Source organism: Brienomyrus brachyistius, chromosome 10 (assembly GCF_023856365.1).
Source record: "Brienomyrus brachyistius isolate T26 chromosome 10, BBRACH_0.4, whole genome shotgun sequence".
NCBI classification, from domain to species: Eukaryota; Metazoa; Chordata; class Actinopteri; order Osteoglossiformes; family Mormyridae; genus Brienomyrus; species Brienomyrus brachyistius.
Window position 1 is genome coordinate 14,885,913 of NC_064542.1, and position 18,424 is coordinate 14,904,336.

General features: G+C 41.0%; 1 protein-coding gene and 1 long non-coding RNA gene across 3 annotated transcripts; one reads left to right on the plus strand and one right to left on the minus strand.

Moving 5' to 3' along the window:
• Positions 1 to 1,286: 1,286 nt before the first annotated feature.
• On the minus strand, positions 1,287 to 12,885 carry LOC125750062 (endothelin receptor type B-like). Of its 2 annotated transcripts, none has more exons than XM_049027349.1 (8): positions 12,668 to 12,885; positions 7,003 to 7,462; positions 5,536 to 5,648; positions 5,151 to 5,355; positions 4,514 to 4,663; positions 3,274 to 3,407; positions 3,042 to 3,150; positions 1,287 to 2,924 (listed from the first exon to the last, which is right to left on the minus strand). In XM_049027349.1, the coding sequence occupies exons 2-8, from the start codon at positions 7,390 to 7,392 to the stop codon at positions 2,775 to 2,777; spliced, it is 1,251 nt and encodes a 416-aa protein (XP_048883306.1). In that variant the 5' UTR covers positions 7,393 to 7,462; positions 12,668 to 12,885; the 3' UTR covers positions 1,287 to 2,774. The 2 variants fall into 2 exon arrangements, with proteins under 2 accessions (XP_048883306.1, XP_048883307.1); XM_049027350.1 differs by lacking the exon at positions 12,668 to 12,885 and adding an exon at positions 9,434 to 9,538.
• On the plus strand, positions 9,518 to 15,376 carry LOC125750079 (uncharacterized). The gene is made up of 2 exons (XR_007400283.1): positions 9,518 to 9,685; positions 14,864 to 15,376. It is a non-coding gene; the product is annotated as an uncharacterized LOC125750079 (long non-coding RNA).
• The last annotated feature ends 3,048 nt before the right edge of the window (positions 15,377 to 18,424 follow it).

Below are 18,424 nucleotides of genomic sequence, written 5' to 3' on the forward strand. Positions count from 1 at the left end.
CATGATCTTTGTATATGTTCATTGTCATTATTCATTCATCATTTGGTGATTGATTTGCCGGTTCCTGTTCTGTCATCGCTGTGGTTTGTTTTTTTGGAGAACGTGCATTAGTCATCGGCGCTCTGCATTTGGGATACTTAAATATTTGCTCGTGCTGAATACAACCTTAGTCCTATGTTAGCTTTCTGTTCCTATCTCTTACGTTAGACAGGTTGGTGCCGACCCGTGTCTTAAGTCAGCCATAAAATACCCTCAAAACAGTTATTTCTCATCCAGTTTGTTTCTTGCCTCTTGGTTACCTTGTTAGGGTGCTTTATCCATGAAAAGACTGGTTTTTAATATTTTTGGTGTGGCTTTTTGGAGCTTTCTCTTGACAGCATACCTCTAGTTTGCAATAAAAAATTTATAGTAAAATAAAATTTAGGTGAATTATATAAGGGGGTGGGGCATGGTGGTGCAGTGGTTAGCACTGTTGCCTCACACCTCTGGGACCCAGGTCCGAGTCTCCGCCTGGGTCACATGTGTGTGGAGTTTGCATGTTCTCCCCATGTCGTCGTGGGGTTTCCTCCGGGTACTCCGGCTTTCCCCACAGTCCAAAAACATGCTGAGGCTAATTGGAGTTGCTAAATTGCCCGTAGATGTGCGCGCGTGAGTGAATGTTTGAGTGTGCCCTGCGATGGGCTGGCCCCCCATCCTGGGTTGTTCCCTGACTTGTGCCCATTGCTTCTGGGATAGGCTCCGGAGCCCCTGCAACCCAGTAGGATAAGGGGTTTGGAAAATGGATGGATGGGTGGATGAATTATATAAATAAGCTGAATTGGTATTATCTTGCCAGACATGTCTGGGCATGCCTTGCCTAGTGGAAAAAAAATAACTTTAATTTATTTTGTTTAAATAGAGATTCCTGACAGAGTCAATAAGCCTTGATCCAGTACATAAATCTATGTGATGCCTTTATGCATTTTAAACTTGGGTCGCTGTCGACCCGAACACGATAACAAGGTTAAAGCACACACTTGGTACAGGTCGTCTAATTGTAGATTAAATATAGTCTTCTAGCCTTCGCTTTGTCAGCTGCGAGGCTGCTCCCAGAACAGTGGAGGCTCGAAAAAACCTCGTATTTGAGTTGGCTTGATTCATTCGGGTTCCTAGTGCTTGGTCAATCTGGACGGAGCATCACTGCTCCGTGTCTCTGAGAGTTGCTTCGCTGATTTTTTTATTTAACACGTTTGGAACGTTGATTTTTTTCCACACAGCCGTGCCAAGAGTAAGTCTGAGACACAAAATGATAAAATAGCATTTATTTGCCCTATTGGCCAACAATTAAGTACAGTATAAAAAGCTTTGCTTGTTTTTAGAACAGACGCAATGATGTTAACCCTTCACACAACAATGAAATGCTAAGCTTGTGAACATAGTTTTACACAACATTAAATCTGGAAGGGCATTTAGACAAAATTGAATCATAGCTATCAGTGATATCTCACATGGTAGTACAAAGGTATGTACGGACATATAGGTATATCTTTGTAAATGTTTATGGCAAATCACATCATTTTATATTTAATGTCTCTGTAGAAATTCAATAAAAAAAAATTTGTACCATTGCAATAGATGAAATACTTGATCGGGTAAAGTCATATTTAATATGTACATATGTACAGTAGATCTTCATTGAACAAACCTAAATGAAAACATTAGGAGTTCAGGATTTCGTTCGGATTGAATGGAATATACTGGCATACATATTCAAACACATTTTTGCAAATATTTTAATTTGAGAATGCTATTAATAAACAACTACTCATGGAGCTTAAGAGGTTTGCGTGTTTTATGTGTTGGACTCCTTCAGTCCGGCACGAAAATTCTAGAAAATAACCAGACTCTCAGCCACAATCATCGGTGCTTAATACATTACTGCTTCAGTTCCAGATGTTGAGTCTACAGTTGCCTGATAATTGTAAATAAATAAAATCCATGCAGCTCAGAATGTGAGGCAACGTAATACAGATATGAAACATTTTTATCATGAAAGGTCATTTTTGCTGGGGAAAGCATCAGCTTTGATCTGCATACCCACAGCGTTATGGTTAAAGTCAACTGATTCAAATTCTGAAACAAAAAAAATATATAGTGGCATTCAGTTGGTAGAAGATCTTCTCCTGAACTTCTTGTCTTTGGTATCATTTTCCAGCGAACTATTCAACAAAGATATATTTTGTTTAGAAGTATATATCAATACAATATGTACTTAAGAAACTCTGTAATACTGAAATTCAAATAAAGTTGTCCATTCATAGAAATGGCTAAAGCTTGTATTGCTCCCATGAAGGTGATGTCACAGTGTTCCAGGTTCACTGTGGGCCTGCAGTCCGCAGACTCGCACAGAACCAGCCAGTGTGCTCTTCTGCAATCATCTTCTGCTTAAAGATAGTCATGCTCCAAGAGTCTATGTTGGAGACATTGGTCACACACACTAGGCCTCTTTCTGTGTTTGGTATTCCATATGTGTGTGCAATTCTTCTTTAAGGTGTCGCAAGGAAAACGATGTCTCAGGGTAGAGAGATGCAGACTATAGATGCATTTATTTGCTGCTTAGATTGCTGGTTCCAGTTATTCACATTTATCCCCCATTTGACACTTTTTTCCCCAGCAGAAGCCCTCATGTCTAGCAGTGTTAGGACGGGGCTAGTATGGATTTTACTGTCTCTTTTTTTTTTTACTGTTTGCCCATCTTCCCACTTTCTGTCCCAGTCAGTCCAGGTGCTCTGTTCTTAGGAGGAGCTGTACTTCTGACTGGACCGAGAACTGGTCCGATCCAGGCCGTGCTCGTGGCAGTAGCCCTTCCAGCGCATGCCCATATTCCTTTCGTCTGTGGATGAGATGTTTCTTGATGGTCTCTTGCACCAGCAGCACAGGCAAGACTGGGTGGGAAGCAAAGGCATTTCAGAAGACAAATCTCATAGTATCTCAAACAGATATTTGTTTCCATTCCAGTTTGTCTTTCAGTGCCACTAAGACATTTTCTCTCTCTGCCTTACCTGGAAGCAATTTTTAAACTTCTGACTCACAAAGTACAGTGCCACAGGATTGATGCAAGAATTGAGGGAAGCCATGTTGATACCGATATAATCCATCACCAGCAGGAAACTGGTTGGAAAGAAGATAAATACAGACAGAAGTGGAGACCAGAAGGTCACTGACACGTCAGCATCGCAGGTTGCATGAGACGTAGAATGGTGCTTCATGGGGCATAGAAGGAAGCCCTCTTACCTTAGGAGTTCGCATCGGTTCGGGTCGTTCTGGTCGTAGATTGTATTTTTTATGATTCGGCTGAGGTGGAGAGGGAGCCAGCACAGGGCGAAGATCACCACAAGGCAGAATACGGTTTTGGCTACTTCTCGACGCTAGAGAAAGATAAACTGAAGTCAGTATCAGGGCTCATCTGCTTGCTGTAATCTGGCTTCTTCTGATCTTTCTACGCTACTTTCCAGCCTAACTATGAGAGGCTAAGTCAATTGGCCGGGAGTCAATTCTCAGCTTCCACTAAACACCAACTTCATAAAATCGGATGCACTTCCACGATGATGTATAGAGAGAGGAAGCGTGTTTTCTGCTTTGCATCCCAGTGACCACAGATGCTGAACTGGCACCTCGTCAAAGACCACAACAAGGAATCCAGCTTGCGGTCAAAGTCAGCATTTTTGCTTTGGCTCAGACTGGGTTTCCAACTATTTTTGTTTTGAATTTGTGTGATATTTATTTTGTGTGTGTTTCCCATATTTGTAGCTGCTGTTTCTACACATGTAATTTTTTTTTTCTCTGTTGTCACTTGAATAATTTAGGTCAAAGTGCCCGCAAGGCTCTGGAAAGGTTTAAAGAAGGATGTCTTGTGCCATGGCTAAAATTACAATTTAAGATGGTCCCCCGTAATCGAGCTAAATGAAACATAATGGAGGCCAGTCGCCCCAGGACAGCTGGCAAAGGATTTGAAGATTGATTGTGGTTAATTAAGACAATAGCCTTTTAAGGATTTTGGACAGCTATGTTGCTAAGCTACGTAACCAAAAGTAAACGGGAAAATTTGACCACAGAGTTCTTGTTTGGAACAATGTCTAATGTAGCTTCAGTCCTTCACTGTTAGTGAAAACACCAGCTCTGACCTTACATTTAGAAATATTCAAGAGCCTTTTTGGAGTTAAGGGCCTAATAGTCCAATAAGCAATAAGCTTCAAACCCACAACCTTCCAGACACAGATCCCACTAACTGGCTAAGCTACATGCCACTAATCTCTTTCAATGACTCTTGTTCAAACCCCCTGCCAATTCGCAACATTGTCTACATAAGATGGCTGCATGTTTAAATCGCGGTTTTCAAACCATTATGTCCGCTGTGAATTCCACAAGTGGGCTGTCTGCTGTAAATCTAAAAATTCGCCAAGACTCACAGAGTTCCCTGCAGTCTTTTAGCCAGTGACATTGACTTGCTTTTCCTGGCAAACAGGATTAGTACCTGCTTCATGTGGTCGTTGAGGGCTATGCGCATTCCCTTCTTGCGGCTGAGCATTTCGCAAGACATTAGGGTGTAGAAGACTCCTGTGCAGGCCAGGGGAAGGCAGAAGTAGAAGCCGAAGAGCCACCAGTCCTTCTCTTTCTGGTAGAACTGCAGAGAGAAGGAGACCATTTTACGTCTTGCTGCCTGTGACGAGTTCAGTGCTACTCAGGGTTTGTGGTTCAGTTGCTTTGATTTGTGGGTGTAATTCTATCTTGAATTTGTGACAAATCAGTAAAACAGCATCAGCCCTCTGTTCCGGGCTGGTCAAAGCATCGCATGTCTCTGCCAGTTTGAATTGTCGAAAGGGGATTTTGTTTCTAAGCTTGTTCTTTTTGTATCTATTTAATGTCCTTCTTCTTGCTGCATGTATTCTTCTATGAAGCAAATTAGGACTAGATTACACATAGTAAAGCCGTCTTTATACTCTTTGTGTTTTGACGGACGGGTCCCTGGTTCAAGTCCCTGGAGGGTCCTTCTGTTGAACTTGTGAAAACTTAATCGCTGCTGGTAAAATACAAAGTTGTTTGGGCTTTGGGTAAGTGCTGTAAAGCTGAATGCATATAGGTACTTGGATAAGGACACATGCAGCCCGTACCTTCATGAAGCGTGTGCTCTGCTGCGGATGTAGAAGGCATACGCGCAGCTTGGTCCCGTGGTAGGGCATCTCCATCATGTCAAATGCCAGCACTTCCGGCACGGCTAAGACAACCGCCACCACCCAGATCAGCGTCACCTCCACTGCCTTCCACAGCGGGATGCCCATGCCCTTCACCCGGCTCCAGGATGTCACCGCATGGTATCTGTGGGTAGCCAGATCAAGAGTGGGTTGGTCAGCGTGCTCCTTGGCTCGACTTACAGGTTGGGATATTTTCAATGAGTAAAGACAGAAATTCAAGCACACATCTGTTGCACTATGATAAGATAAGCTAGACATGCTGAGGGTACACCCAAACCCACAGGTGACATTTTACCACGCTCACCGGTCAATGCTGAGGGCACACAAGCTGAGCACAGTAATGCCTACAGAAGCCTTCTGGACAAATGGCATGAGTTTGCAGACGTGCACCCCGAATGGCCAGTCTTCAGCAAGCAGCTAAAGGCAGAAGGGGCGAGATCAGATCACAGGCATCAGTCATTTGCACTTAAACTTTCTAATCTTACATAGTAGTATTGTGTACAAATACTGCTGGTATGCATGAAATGCGATATTTTTTTCTTGTTCAACAGTACAATGCATATTTGTTTCTAACTGGATGGGGATTCGCTGTCATGTTTCACAAAATGGTGCTATTGCATTTTTTAAAGTGTTAATGAGGAGTTTGCTTTAACAAGCAAATGCACTCAGTATGTAATATATCATGTGTACTGAAGAGTAATGAGGTTAAGTGTAATACCCTGTGCTGCAAGCCAAATGCCTTCAGGGTTCACGGATACATGCTTTTCATAGTATTTCTGCGCATGGAAACAATGAAATACATCTGCTTCCTTGGTTTCTGGGATAAGCTTAAATCAATGTTGTTTTATATCCTTTGTAATTTCCTGCTTTTATTTTTCTCGCTGTCTGTATGAATTAAGGGCAGTGCACTGGTGATTAAAAGATGATCCTGAATTAAGGGATTAGTGGTGTTATTGTGGATCTTAACCATCAGTCTGGCTGGGCAGCCTTCTTTGGTTGCCTGACTACGCCTGTCCCATGGATGAGGGTGAAGCACCCAATTGTAGCGAACCAGAGGTTAGGAAAAACAGCCAAGGGAGGATGCACACTTTGATCTCTGAAAGACAACCTACATTTCTACTATCTCCTTAGGCAAGAAGATCAAGACAGGATGTGGACGTACAACCCAATTTTAATTCTTGTTGTCAAGTCTGGACTCAGTGCAGTTATTCATTTTGTCTTCAGTTCCTTTCCAAAGTCGGACTTGTCACCCTGAGGTCAAATGTGCTTCCTAGTAACACATCAGTGACCAGACTCAACACATGTGCTTAATTCTTTCCATCCATCCATTTTTCAAAGCCACTATCAGGGACACAGAGCACAAGGCAGGGAACAACCCAGGATGGGGTACCAACCCACGACAGGACACACTCACACAATTTGGAAACTCCAATTAATCTCAGCATATTTTTGGACGGTGGGAGGCAAACTGAAGTACTTGGAGGAAACCCCACAACCACATGGGGAGAACATGCAAACTCCACACACATGGAATCCCTGCCAGACACTTGAAACGAGGCCACGGAATTGCAAGGCAACAATACTAACCACTGCACCACCCTTTAATTCTTTCTAAACATGGAAAATTGTGTTTTCTGTTTCCTTGGATGATCTAGGTTTTGGCATTCAAGGCTGACAAGGCGTGGTGGGGATGTGTGGTTGAGAGCTTTTCATATGTAGGATCAAGATTTGGCACCTATGTAACGACAGACAATGCTGCCCCTAAAGTTACCTTAAAGACATTGACAGGAATGGCGATGAGAATATAGAGCAGGTCCCCCAGGGCCAGGCTGGCGATGAGCACGTTGGGCCCGTTCCGCATGCACTTGTTCTTGTAGATAATGCGCAGCAGGGTCGAGTTCCCAATGATGCCCACCACGAAGATCAGACAGGATACCACTGTGTTGACGTACTTGAAGGCGTGCTTGATCTCGGTTGGCTTGTTGCACATAGGTGGATGGGGGGCACGAGGTGAGGCGGGCCTCGTCGCTGGAACTTCAGACTGGGAAACATTGCTCGCGTCAACGGGGGCCTCCATTAATGAGCTCGCGGTGATGCCATTGGCGAGCTGCGCGCCCCCCGTGCTGGCTGCCAGGAGGCAGAGGAGCAGGATGATGTTCATTCTCTGACAGGGTGTGGAGGAGAACGCAGGGAGAAGGGGATCTCCGGTCCGGCAGCCGCTTCAGACTGACCTGTGGGGCGGAAGATTTTTACAGGTAAAGAATCAGAGAGAACCAACTCCTGTACTGTCAAGAACACTACTGAACATTAATTATAAGACTGGAAATGTTATGTGATTCACATGATAAACTTAATATTAGTATTTTATATTACATAATCATACTGAGACATAATATATAAACCTTGATCACACAATATGTGCAGTTATGATGCAAATGCAGTACAGAGCTCCCACATCTTACCCGGTCAGTAAGTTCCACAACCCACCGCGATTATCCAAAACCGCGTACGTTCGACACTCATATAAAAAGTGCCTATTTACTTTGCATATACAGCTATTCCCAAACTTTCGTATACTAAAAGCATGCCTAGATTGCAGACCTGTACCTATATAATGTAAATTCCTTGTAAAAATAGTATAGTAGTTTTATAATATGTTGCTTAGGGAAAACGTACAAAAGTACAGTATGATAAGGAACAGAACCACGATCATTCAAAACCGCGTAAGATGTAGGTTCACTATATAATTGCATTACTGCGGTTTATGTAGTTGGTACTGAATGCATCATTGCATCCCCCTGATCAGTAATATGGAGCTTACTGCCCTTCAGTGTGGCCCTAATTGCCTGCGGGGGTATTTAAAGTTCAGTGTGAAGAGTCCCTTCATTCCACCCCCCCACCAAACAAATGCTGCTCTGCCCCCCAGCTATACTCTTCATGGCCTGCTCCCATGAGGGCAGTCATGAGACAGACATTGTTTGCCAGGAGTCTTTTCAGGCTGTAGGGGGCACCAACGGTCACGTAGGCCGGTCCTACTCCACAGGCTTGGGGCTGTATCAATGGGACAATTGACCCCGATGAAACATCTGCAGGCAGCGTTTAGACTGGTGGCAAAATGACTAAACGCCAGAGACAATGGGTGTGCTAGAACGGCATGCATGATTATTTTTCTGTCCATTAAGCTCCAAGAAAGTCTGTCAAACCACTGTGACTGTATCACAGAAGACCAAGGACCAGCATCTAAAGACATCGTACACGTCTTAACGAATCGGAGGGAAAAACACAATCTACAAATAGATCTTGTGCATTTAAGCTCTATCCATCACCGCTGATTCTGGAAAACTCTGAGAAACAGCCCTTCCACACTCCACTTGCACATCTAGCTCTGCTCCTCAAGGGCGATTGAGTTCATGACTCATTACATGTGGTGTTGACACCAAACATCTCCACTTTCTTCTCCCCTTTTCTCCAGGGAAAATTGCAGACTGTGACTCCTTGCTAGAGGGAAGCAGCCATCAACAAGCTAATGTCTCATGCACCTGTGGCTGACGAGGTCAGCCAGAAAGACTCTTGAAAGCCCCCTGGGGCTCTGGATGTACTTTGACATTGGCAATAGACACAGGCTTGTGGATGAGGGGGTCACAACCTCAACTAAATGTGATAGCTTGTCTCGGCAGAACACATGCACCCTGGAGCCACAGACACGCTGGAGTCTCGGGCACCATAGGGAAGTACAACGGTTCCACACTGAGACCATGCAAGGCTGGTCAGGTATGACATCACTGATACATTAGGCATTTTGAGTAACCCCAGGACCAAATCCTACTTTCTTGAAAGTCTACTATTGTTTTAGCAGCTCTATTATCGATAGGAAGGCTCTTATCTACCGCTGAGAAACACTCATATAAATCAACTTCTTTCAAAGGAAGTTCAACTCTATGACAGTTGACATAGACCTGGCTCTTCTGAATCTACTCTGGAAGTAGTCTCACAAGATGCAATTTAATAGACAACTCACTATCCTGAGTCTAAATTAACTAAACCCAGCAATAATTTATCACAACATAGTAGTGCTCTTGAAAATATTAATTTTGAGAATGAAGAGGAAGTCTTTATTGCCCCGTTTGAGTAATACAAAACCTCCATGCATGTTTTCGAGAATGAAAACTCTAGAGTTTTTTTCCACTATCCAAACTGCTGACATTGAGATTAGTTTTGACTCCATGACTCCCCCGTCGATCTGCCTTATCTGCTCGATGCGGCTTCTTTCCGCACGTGGTCCGTGTCCGCGTTTGATAAGGCTGATATTGAACGCAGATGTTTCCCTGTGTGAAAAACAAGCAGTTTGCATTTGTTTGGATTAGCGGTGTCAGGGGAAGGTACGACCCAAAGGAGTGAAAGAGGAAGGACTTGTTTGGGGGTGAGAGGGAGGTGCAGGGTGACTGAAAACGAAGGTAATCCATACAATTTAAGAGGAAAGAACTAATCTAAGTATTAAACTAAGAGAACCACATAGTTTCTCCTCTGTATTACACCATATATGGGAGTACATTTGGGCCAGTGTTCCATATAAAAGTGTTTGAACAATTCACCTACCAAAGGAAAGTAACAAACAACAGAATCCAGTGTATTCACCAGTGATTCTACTGTGGGAGAGGGTAATCAGGTCTCTGGTAAGAAAATAATGAACTCGGCAGGTCTGGCTTTTTGAATCAAGCTTTTTAATGGTTCAGTTTCTCTCTGACCTGCATATGTCCTGCATTAGGGCAGGTGTAGTCACATGTGGCTCTGTGGGTTAGGCCCATGATCAGTAGGTTGTTGGTTCAAATCTCATTGTTGGCAGATGAATTTCACCATTGACTGCGTAAGCAAAACCCTTAACCACAATTGTTCCAGGGACTGGCTGAGCCTGCTTTCTCAGTTGTATGTTACTTTGGAAAAAAGAAAAATTAATACAGCGTAACCTGCTGAATTTGGCATTCAGTTAAGGCCGTAATGTTGTGTAATATTCATCGCTCTCAGACGCTGTGAAAACATTCTGCTTCAACTTTGAATATTCTATAATATGCTTTATTTAAGATGCTTTACTGGCAAAGGAATACGGCAGCGGAAAGCAGCCAATGAGAATCATTAGTCTTTTATTAGCAGAACCATCCCTGCTCTGATGTGTGAGTGGTGCTACACGGTAAGCATTTTAACTAACCCTATGGCTTTGAGCCCCCTGTGTCTTTATAAACTCTTGGAAGTTCTACAGCTGGAAACGCAAAGTGGATGAAAACCTAGTGAAATCCCCAGGTACACTAATTACAATGAACTGCTTTTGTTCAATGACAACGCACTTAAAGACAAACAAAAGTTGTGCTTGCTAACCCATATGACTAGTGTGTCTTCAAATTTGTTCTATCTGAAACTTCAGTTCAAGAGTATCAGTTACCAAAAATGAGACCCCAGAAGCAAACTGGAACACACATATATAGCACTAAATAAAAATAAGGCAACGAACAAATGACAAGCCATTGTCTGCTAAACAGCAGTGATTCCACTTCAACTGCCGGCAGTTATTTAGCGAAGCACTGGAATGCTTTCAGCCTCTTGATTGTAATTCTCCTGTGGGCTATAGCAGTGTTCATTAAGCAAACGTCTGTGGTTTGTGCAACAGGGTTAACGCTACAAAACATTTTACAAGAGGTCTGGAAGAACAGCGAAGACCGAAATGGCTTGAATTTGATTAGGCTTCCTTGGACTTAGTTTACGGTCACTTTTACTGCTAGACATTTCCATATTTTCATTATTAAGTTAAACATTGTTATTATTTACTTTTTTCGGGGTTTGCTAATGTTTAGAGAAACTGGTAGATCGTAAATATGAATTTGGTAAGGCACGCTTCATCTTCAGCGTCATTTAATATTAATCTTGCAAATAAGTGCACCTTAATACCACGTGTCCCGTTATCACAGTAACAACCGCCCAGTTGTTGGTGCATATCTCATAGATAAGTGTTAGTTTAAATTTCTTAAACTTTTTCTTCTTTTTCTTCTCATAAGATGCATGATAATAATAATAGTAATATTTTTAAAATATAATACAAATATTAAACTTTTACCGGACTAAATAAACGTGCAGTCATTTTAGCTACACTGCTGCAATGTTAGTGGGAGTTTCAAGTAGCTAATGCTCATAGCGCCCTATTACAGTATTTCATAATAAAAAGTAATATTATGTTACAACGAATGCTTATGTACGATTTCTTTATGGAATTCACCAAATGCAATTACATGCAATATAGTGTAACCCTTTAAAATTTTTGGGTCGATGTTATAATTACTTATAAACGGTTTGAAATGCGCAGAAAACATGCCAAACCAAGATTAAATATATACACGACGAAAAATCGAAAAAATTCGATTACATAACCAGTTATTGGGTACTAAGTAGGTACTAATTCGGTGATAAAATAGGTCTATGTGCTGAAGCATAAATGCATTTGTTTTGCATTATATGTCTGCAACCATTTAACAAAAAATGTAGCTATTTTAATATACTGCTCAGTTTGCGGGTCGCTCTCTTCGGGAATTTTAAGTTTCATTGGCAAGTGTCGGTTAATCAGTTTTGCAAATGTTCTCTGCAGTTGTACAGTATTCTCTGCAGTGTGCGAACTGATTGTTTGCCTTCATTATTTGTCACATTATTCATGTCAATTATAATTAGGATTGAATTCCGAAGCCCTTTATCAGATTTGGATCTGTAGGTGTGTTTGTGTTGTCAAGTTGTCAAATTCAAAGATCTTTAACGGTGTGAGGAATTTAAAAGGATAATTTATTTTACTACAATCTAATACCATCCAAGGCAATAATAAGTTTACAATCAGTATTAACGAAGTGCTGTCATGGAATCATTTAGATTCCCAAGTTAGACTGAAACTCACACATATTACAATATTACACATACACATATTACAATCCGGCTCTTAGTTGCTCAGTCAGACTTGCCAAGTTCACCTTCGTCCGGAGACGAAGTATGAGTTAGGAATAAATTGGATAAGTCCATAAAGGGATTAAAACATGTTACATGAACCTAAACTAAATGTAGCAATATGCGTCATGCGCAAAATGACTACAGTAAAATAACTTTTAAGTAAATCAAATATTCTATTAGTCATACAGCGTTTCAAACCATGAAAACCGACAAGTCCGCTTTGCTGCTCACGGCCACTTTCGACCCTATTGTAAGATGAGTTATATTCAAGTCTATGTTGCTTCATCTTATTCTTATTGATTACAATAAATATTTTTTTAAATATCACTACCGAGGCTGTATTGATTTACTGCCCTTTATTCTAGAATAATGAACTGAATAAACACGTTAAAGATATTAACGTTGGCAGTATTCATAAGCAAATTCTTCGAGCAGCGTTTGGGTGAAAATGCATAACTTACCTTAGTTTCTGTAATTTGCTTTTGTCGTTTGTCCTTTGGGGGACGACTAAACAGTTATTCCAGTCTAGTATTCCTCTGAGCTTTCCAGACACTGGGCATTGTAAAATCTGTACATTCCTATGTTTGTTTAAGTTACTCCGCGCACAGCTGGATGCCCGTCGGACGGGCGGCGCTCAGCCTCCGCTCTGGATCTTCCCACTGCGCCTTAGTTGCGGACCACGGACCGCACTCGTGCTTTATAACGTCGCCTCTCCGCGTTCCCTCGGGATTTCTACGCAGCGAGCCAATGAGCTTTCATCCATCTTTAAATCACTATAATGTTGCATTTGCAGAAGAGCTTTTTTGATATGTTTAATCTTTTTAAATACTTATAAATATAATATGATAATATCAAAATATATAATTGAATTACATTTTCAAGTCAGACTGAATATTCTGGTGGTTCTTCGTACATATTTCCAGTAGCCTCGTGACAGCGGTCTGTCAAAATGGAATTCCCAAGGATGTACAGATGCAAAAGGACAACAATTTCATGCCTCTTTCATTAATAATAGATGAACAAAGAAATTACCTTACAGTTTTCACGTGTAAATGATATGGTGAATGTCTGTATTTGAAGGAAATGTATACGTTAGTTTATTTGCGTGTTTGCTTGCTCGCTTAACTGGTTGATTGCAAGGGCATATTACCAGTATTCTCTGCGATTCTAACCAAGATAATTAACGAATGGCTGTATGGATATTAGAAGTATTTGCGTAGTAAATTGCATTAAAGGGGATTTTCAGGACCCTTTTTCTCTGATCACCACTGGGTCTCAATGAACGTATTTGCAGAATAAGGCCAGGTTAACCACAATTTCATTGGTTGCGTGTAGAAGAGCCCAAACCATTCCAAACGATGCTTTCCTGTCACAATGATAATTCACATCCTGTCATACTGCCTTATATGATTCATTTAGCAGTTGTATAGACATATAAAGAAACCTCAGAGAAAGAGATCATTCTTTTTAAGAAAACACATGTTATCATGCACGTTGAGCCATTGCCCACATCTCAGGTTTAAAGTAAAAAAAAAAACAACTGAGTGCAACTAGGCAGAATGTTCTTAAGAAAATGTTTGAACCGTGAAAAGCGGTTTCGTCATCTTACTGGTCCCAGTGGTACTTCATCCCAAAGGCCTCTTTAGCTAAAACACGTTAGTGATCCCACACTTTCAAAAATGCATCTCTGGCATTTTTAACCCCAACAAGAGTATCATACCTAATGTTATATTTTATAAACGTATGTGGTTTAGGTTTTTTTGTGTGCACTTCACTAGTGACAGATGCAGTAATATATTATAATACATTGTGTTCTGTAATTCCATTGCTGTCACACTCATTTTACTCTAATGGCATTATACTTCCAAGAAAGCTTGTTAATAGCTTGTTGTACATTTGTTGTACCTCACAAATACAACCAATGGCACATGTTCATGTACCACCAGGAGGGATCCACCAGTGTACTGTGCGGTACATCAAATGCATGTGTTCTCAGCACTGATTTTCACAGCACACCATGAAATATGTTAAACTTAACAAACTAAAATGCTAAATAATTTCTACATTTTGAGAAATGCAGTCATTTGAGGGATGCTAATTAAGATGTGTGTGTAAGTGTAAATGTTTTGTTCTTTATAGATCAATTGTCACAAAAATCTGAAAGCAGAACTATTCAGAATGATCGAGAATGATAGAGAATGATAGTTTGATACAAAACAAGAGCTATTTAAAGTGAAGTCCAGCTTTTTAAGGGCGCATAATCACCAGAGGAAATCTAATTTCAATGTAAAATCACCAGAAGTGAATCTCTTCTGAAAAGGAAATTTGTAGTAAATCATTCTACCTACAGTATCTTGAAAATGATTTTACTTTGGCAGTTTGACTGTGATTGGCTATCCATAGAGAATTAAAGAACATTTGTCATTTTGATTAAGTGTGAAAACTCAAATCGACGTGTTTAACGTTTGACAGTAATCCTGTGTATTCTGCCTTTAGTGTTTTGTGATTCTATGTATATTCTGTTCCTGTTTGATGATGTGGTTCCTCATGTCTAATTTGGGCTTCTTCTGTTTGACCTGCATTTAACCTTTTTAAACCAGCATTTTCACCGCCGTGTTTTGCAATGTTTTTCCATCTTTTCTTTCCCTCACTTCCAGACACTTCTTTCAAATATCTTCATGCAACATTTTTCGCTCTATGATCTGCAGAAATCATATCCCAGTTAGCGTTTAGCTTAGCTCCTGCACCCCTTCATCATTGTCCATAAGTTTGGGGGGGGGGGGTTTAATATCTTCACTGTCATGCCCCTTTTTGCCACATCAAGCCGCAAATGCCGCTGCAGGAGGCCCCCACATCGCCGCCGAATCCTCCTCCTAAGTCCTGTGACTGGACACGGACAAGGACAGCTAATTCCGGCGATGTCTTCCTGTTCTTAGAATAAACACATTTCATATCCTCTCTCAGAAGAGAGTGTCATTGTCCCCATCTGTGCTTTCTACTTTTAAACCAAACAAAAACAAAGGAAGTGAGCAGAAATATCACTAGACACTCTCCTGATGATTCCCTTATATATGTAAAGAGACTTTGTATAGTCATTTGTACCTGTGGAAATTAGACTATATTACTGTTTGTGCTGGTAATAACAAAGCCATATTAAACAGTTCCTGAAACTTGGGGCAATTGCCCTTTCAGATTCATGTGGTCTTTTGTAGTCCTGTTGTCATGGCAGATTGTATCTGCTCTACAATCACATGATATAGATGGTGCTGTTTCACGGAGCTTTTTCAAAATAACACATCAGATTTTTGTATTGGAAATGTTCCCCAGGTCTTACCAACCAGGGCGTAGGAGAGAGTTTGATGTCAGTGGGGTACATGATTGAATAATTAAAATGTAAAGGTTTATCTTTTTGGAGGGGACAAATGAAGCCATTAAAATATTGGAGGGGGGGGCGTTTAAAGGATTATACGCCCCATTTTGCCAATGTGACCGAACTCCTTTAGTGCTCATTCCAGCTCCCGAGTATCTGAGCAGGAGCTTGAAACCGCTGTTGCCTGGTTTTGGTGACGCTCATGTGGGACTCACCGATGACACAAGCACACACTCAAGCACAGGCTGGCCAAGAGATTTCACGGCGAAACGATGCGTCTCGATGCGAATCTCCCGAGGAAAGATATGGAGCCGGTGACTGCAGCCATGCATATTAGTGCACGTAGGCTGAAGGCTTCCTGTTTGACCGGTTTGGCGTTAGCTGTGGATGCCGAGACACCGCTATGCTGCCAGTCACACGCAGGAAAGATTTTGGGGGGCAAAAAAGAGAAACAAACTGCATGTATGTGCAAAGCACAAAATCCAGGATGGAATCCATTCATAGCCTTTTCCACTTTTATTTCCCATAACTTATTTAATAGTGAGCTATCTCAGCTGACAGCAGCAGCAGGACAGTCCAGAGGCGATCCCAGCGCAAAACAAAGAGTCTCTTTATGATTCGCTCTCCTTTACACTTACTGGCCATTTGAGGGGCAGCTTCTTAAAAATTCAACAAATCTGTGACTAGATTACTTAATAACTTATTAAACAAGACGTTGCAACCAAAATTCTTCTGGTATGACCTTAATTTTAATAATTATCGGTCAATACAACCTATTGTTAAATTTAAGTAGAAACCAGGTTAGATTAACGTCAGATGCATAGTTATTCATTATGACATCACTTAAAGCCACTATTTAACTAATACTTCCATTATTGAAATAACTAGTTTTCTGATTTAGATTGTTCCGTGATTTTTTTTATCATAATACAAACGGTGTTGCTCCCAGAGTATGTGAATTGCTGATACCAACTAAAAGCGGTGCTTGAGTAAGATATAACTCATCTACACTGCCTGCTCATTTAAAGAAATCAAAGTTTTATTTGTCATATATACATTTATACTTGTAGTGAAATGCTTGTTTGTTTAACTTCATGACTACAAACGTTGAACAGTAAACTATGAACATTTCACAATAAAGATAAATAACCATACATATTGTCCATTTACCAGTAAAGTGACAGCTGGAAGTGCAAGATTCATATTCTCTACTGTTGCTGAAACCTAAGATCCAACAAGGGACCTTTAGATCTTCAGTCTGACATCCTCCTAACTGAGCTATTTCAGCACATTGTGTTTGAGTGTTTGTCGGTCTGCGGCTCGGCAGGTTTGGATGCTGTGCCCGTGATTGGACGGGTGCTGGTTCGGATCCCATGGTCAGCAGAATGGCTTCATTGTTGGGTCCTTCAGCAAGGCCCTCGGCCCCTAGTTGCCCCAGGGACCATCTGACCCTGCTTTCACAAAAACTTCGCTTTGGGAAAAAAGTGCCTGCCGATTAAGCGAATGAAGTGTGTCAGCTTTATCATGTGACAGGGAGCCAGAGAGACACATAGAAAGTAACAGTTTTTAAACACCAATACTGTTCAGCAAACAGCCTGGACATAGCATGACTAATACTAACTGTGTGTAAGCTGAGAGTCTAGCAATTTCAATTATACATGCTACAGTTGTTATCTGCTGGTATCCATAGTGCTCTTGCTTGAACTGGCTTGACCTTCTCCATCTAAGGAAAGCTCAGATCACTGTGGGAGTTTCATGGCCTAATAAAATGTGACAGGAAATGAGTGAAAACACTCGAGGAAATAACAGACACACCGCCATCTCCCTTCGACAGTAATATTTATGGTTTTGATGGCGATGTGACCCTTCTAGCCGTCAAGAGTGGCTATAGGACCAAACCACAGCTGTTTGCCGTTAATTGTTGCCAGAGTTTTACAGCCACAAGAAACAGGGACAAGGCCCTTTCCTTTATGAAATTTCTCTGTGTTCTGCTCACTCACTCTTGCCCATGGGCTGGTCCATCTCCTTTATTTTATGAGCTTCAAAAATTTGTCTTTTTTTCAAAATGGTGAATATTTTTAAAAACTGGTTTCATTGGGAGGTTTATTATTCATCCATCTATTCATCCATCCATCCACACATCCATCATCTAACTGCTTCTTGGCCACTGTGGCAGGGGCTGAAGTGTTGAAGTTTATTATAATATTTGCAAATAATTTTATTTACATAGTAAAATCGAAAGAAATTCTTTTGGTTAATGTAATAGCAAAAAATGTTATATTGTATATACAACATTATGTGTTTTACATGTACAGCTTGATGCTTGATATCTCCATGGTGTGTTAGAAGTTAGGGCTGCTTTGGTGTTGCTTGGCTCTCCCTAGCACTGCCAGTCCCCACTAAAATTCAGATATACTTGTTTTCTTGATCAAGGTCATTCAACAGTGAAACGCCACCAAACATCCTTATTCCACGTATCTCCAAAAATCCATTATTTCAAGTGCACGGGAAAAAAAACGCATTTGCTCAAAGACAACTTTAGAAAATAACCCTAAAACAATGCTGAGGCTCCCTTAGCCCTACAAATGGAGATGTATCTTTACAATCAGTGAATGATTTAATGTTTTAAATGGACTTACCTGGATTGTTGTCAGCGAGGCAAATATGTTAGTGTCAACAAGCTACAAAATAATCTCGCCTTGTATTCACAATTAATAATGACTAGCTACCTATCCAGCTGTTAACGTTGTTAAAATTAGCGATATACCATCATAAATGCAAAGGTTAATTAGTACAAACATAAATATTAGATAAATAGGTGTCTTCATAAGTCACCTTTTTCAAAATG

Excerpts from the sequence above, each read along its gene's own strand:
- LOC125750062 (XM_049027349.1), bottom strand. The coding sequence starts at position 7,392 with ATGAACATCATCCTGCTCCTCTGCCTCCTGGCAGCCAGCACGGGGGGC. Across the intron at positions 5,649-7,002 it reads TTCCTGTCAATGTCTTTAAG|CTGCTTGCTGAAGACTGGCC; the intron begins GTAACTTTAGGG and ends TTCTGCCTTTAG. Across the intron at positions 3,408-4,513 it reads TCAACGACCACATGAAGCAG|CGTCGAGAAGTAGCCAAAAC; the intron begins GTACTAATCCTG and ends ATCTTTCTCTAG.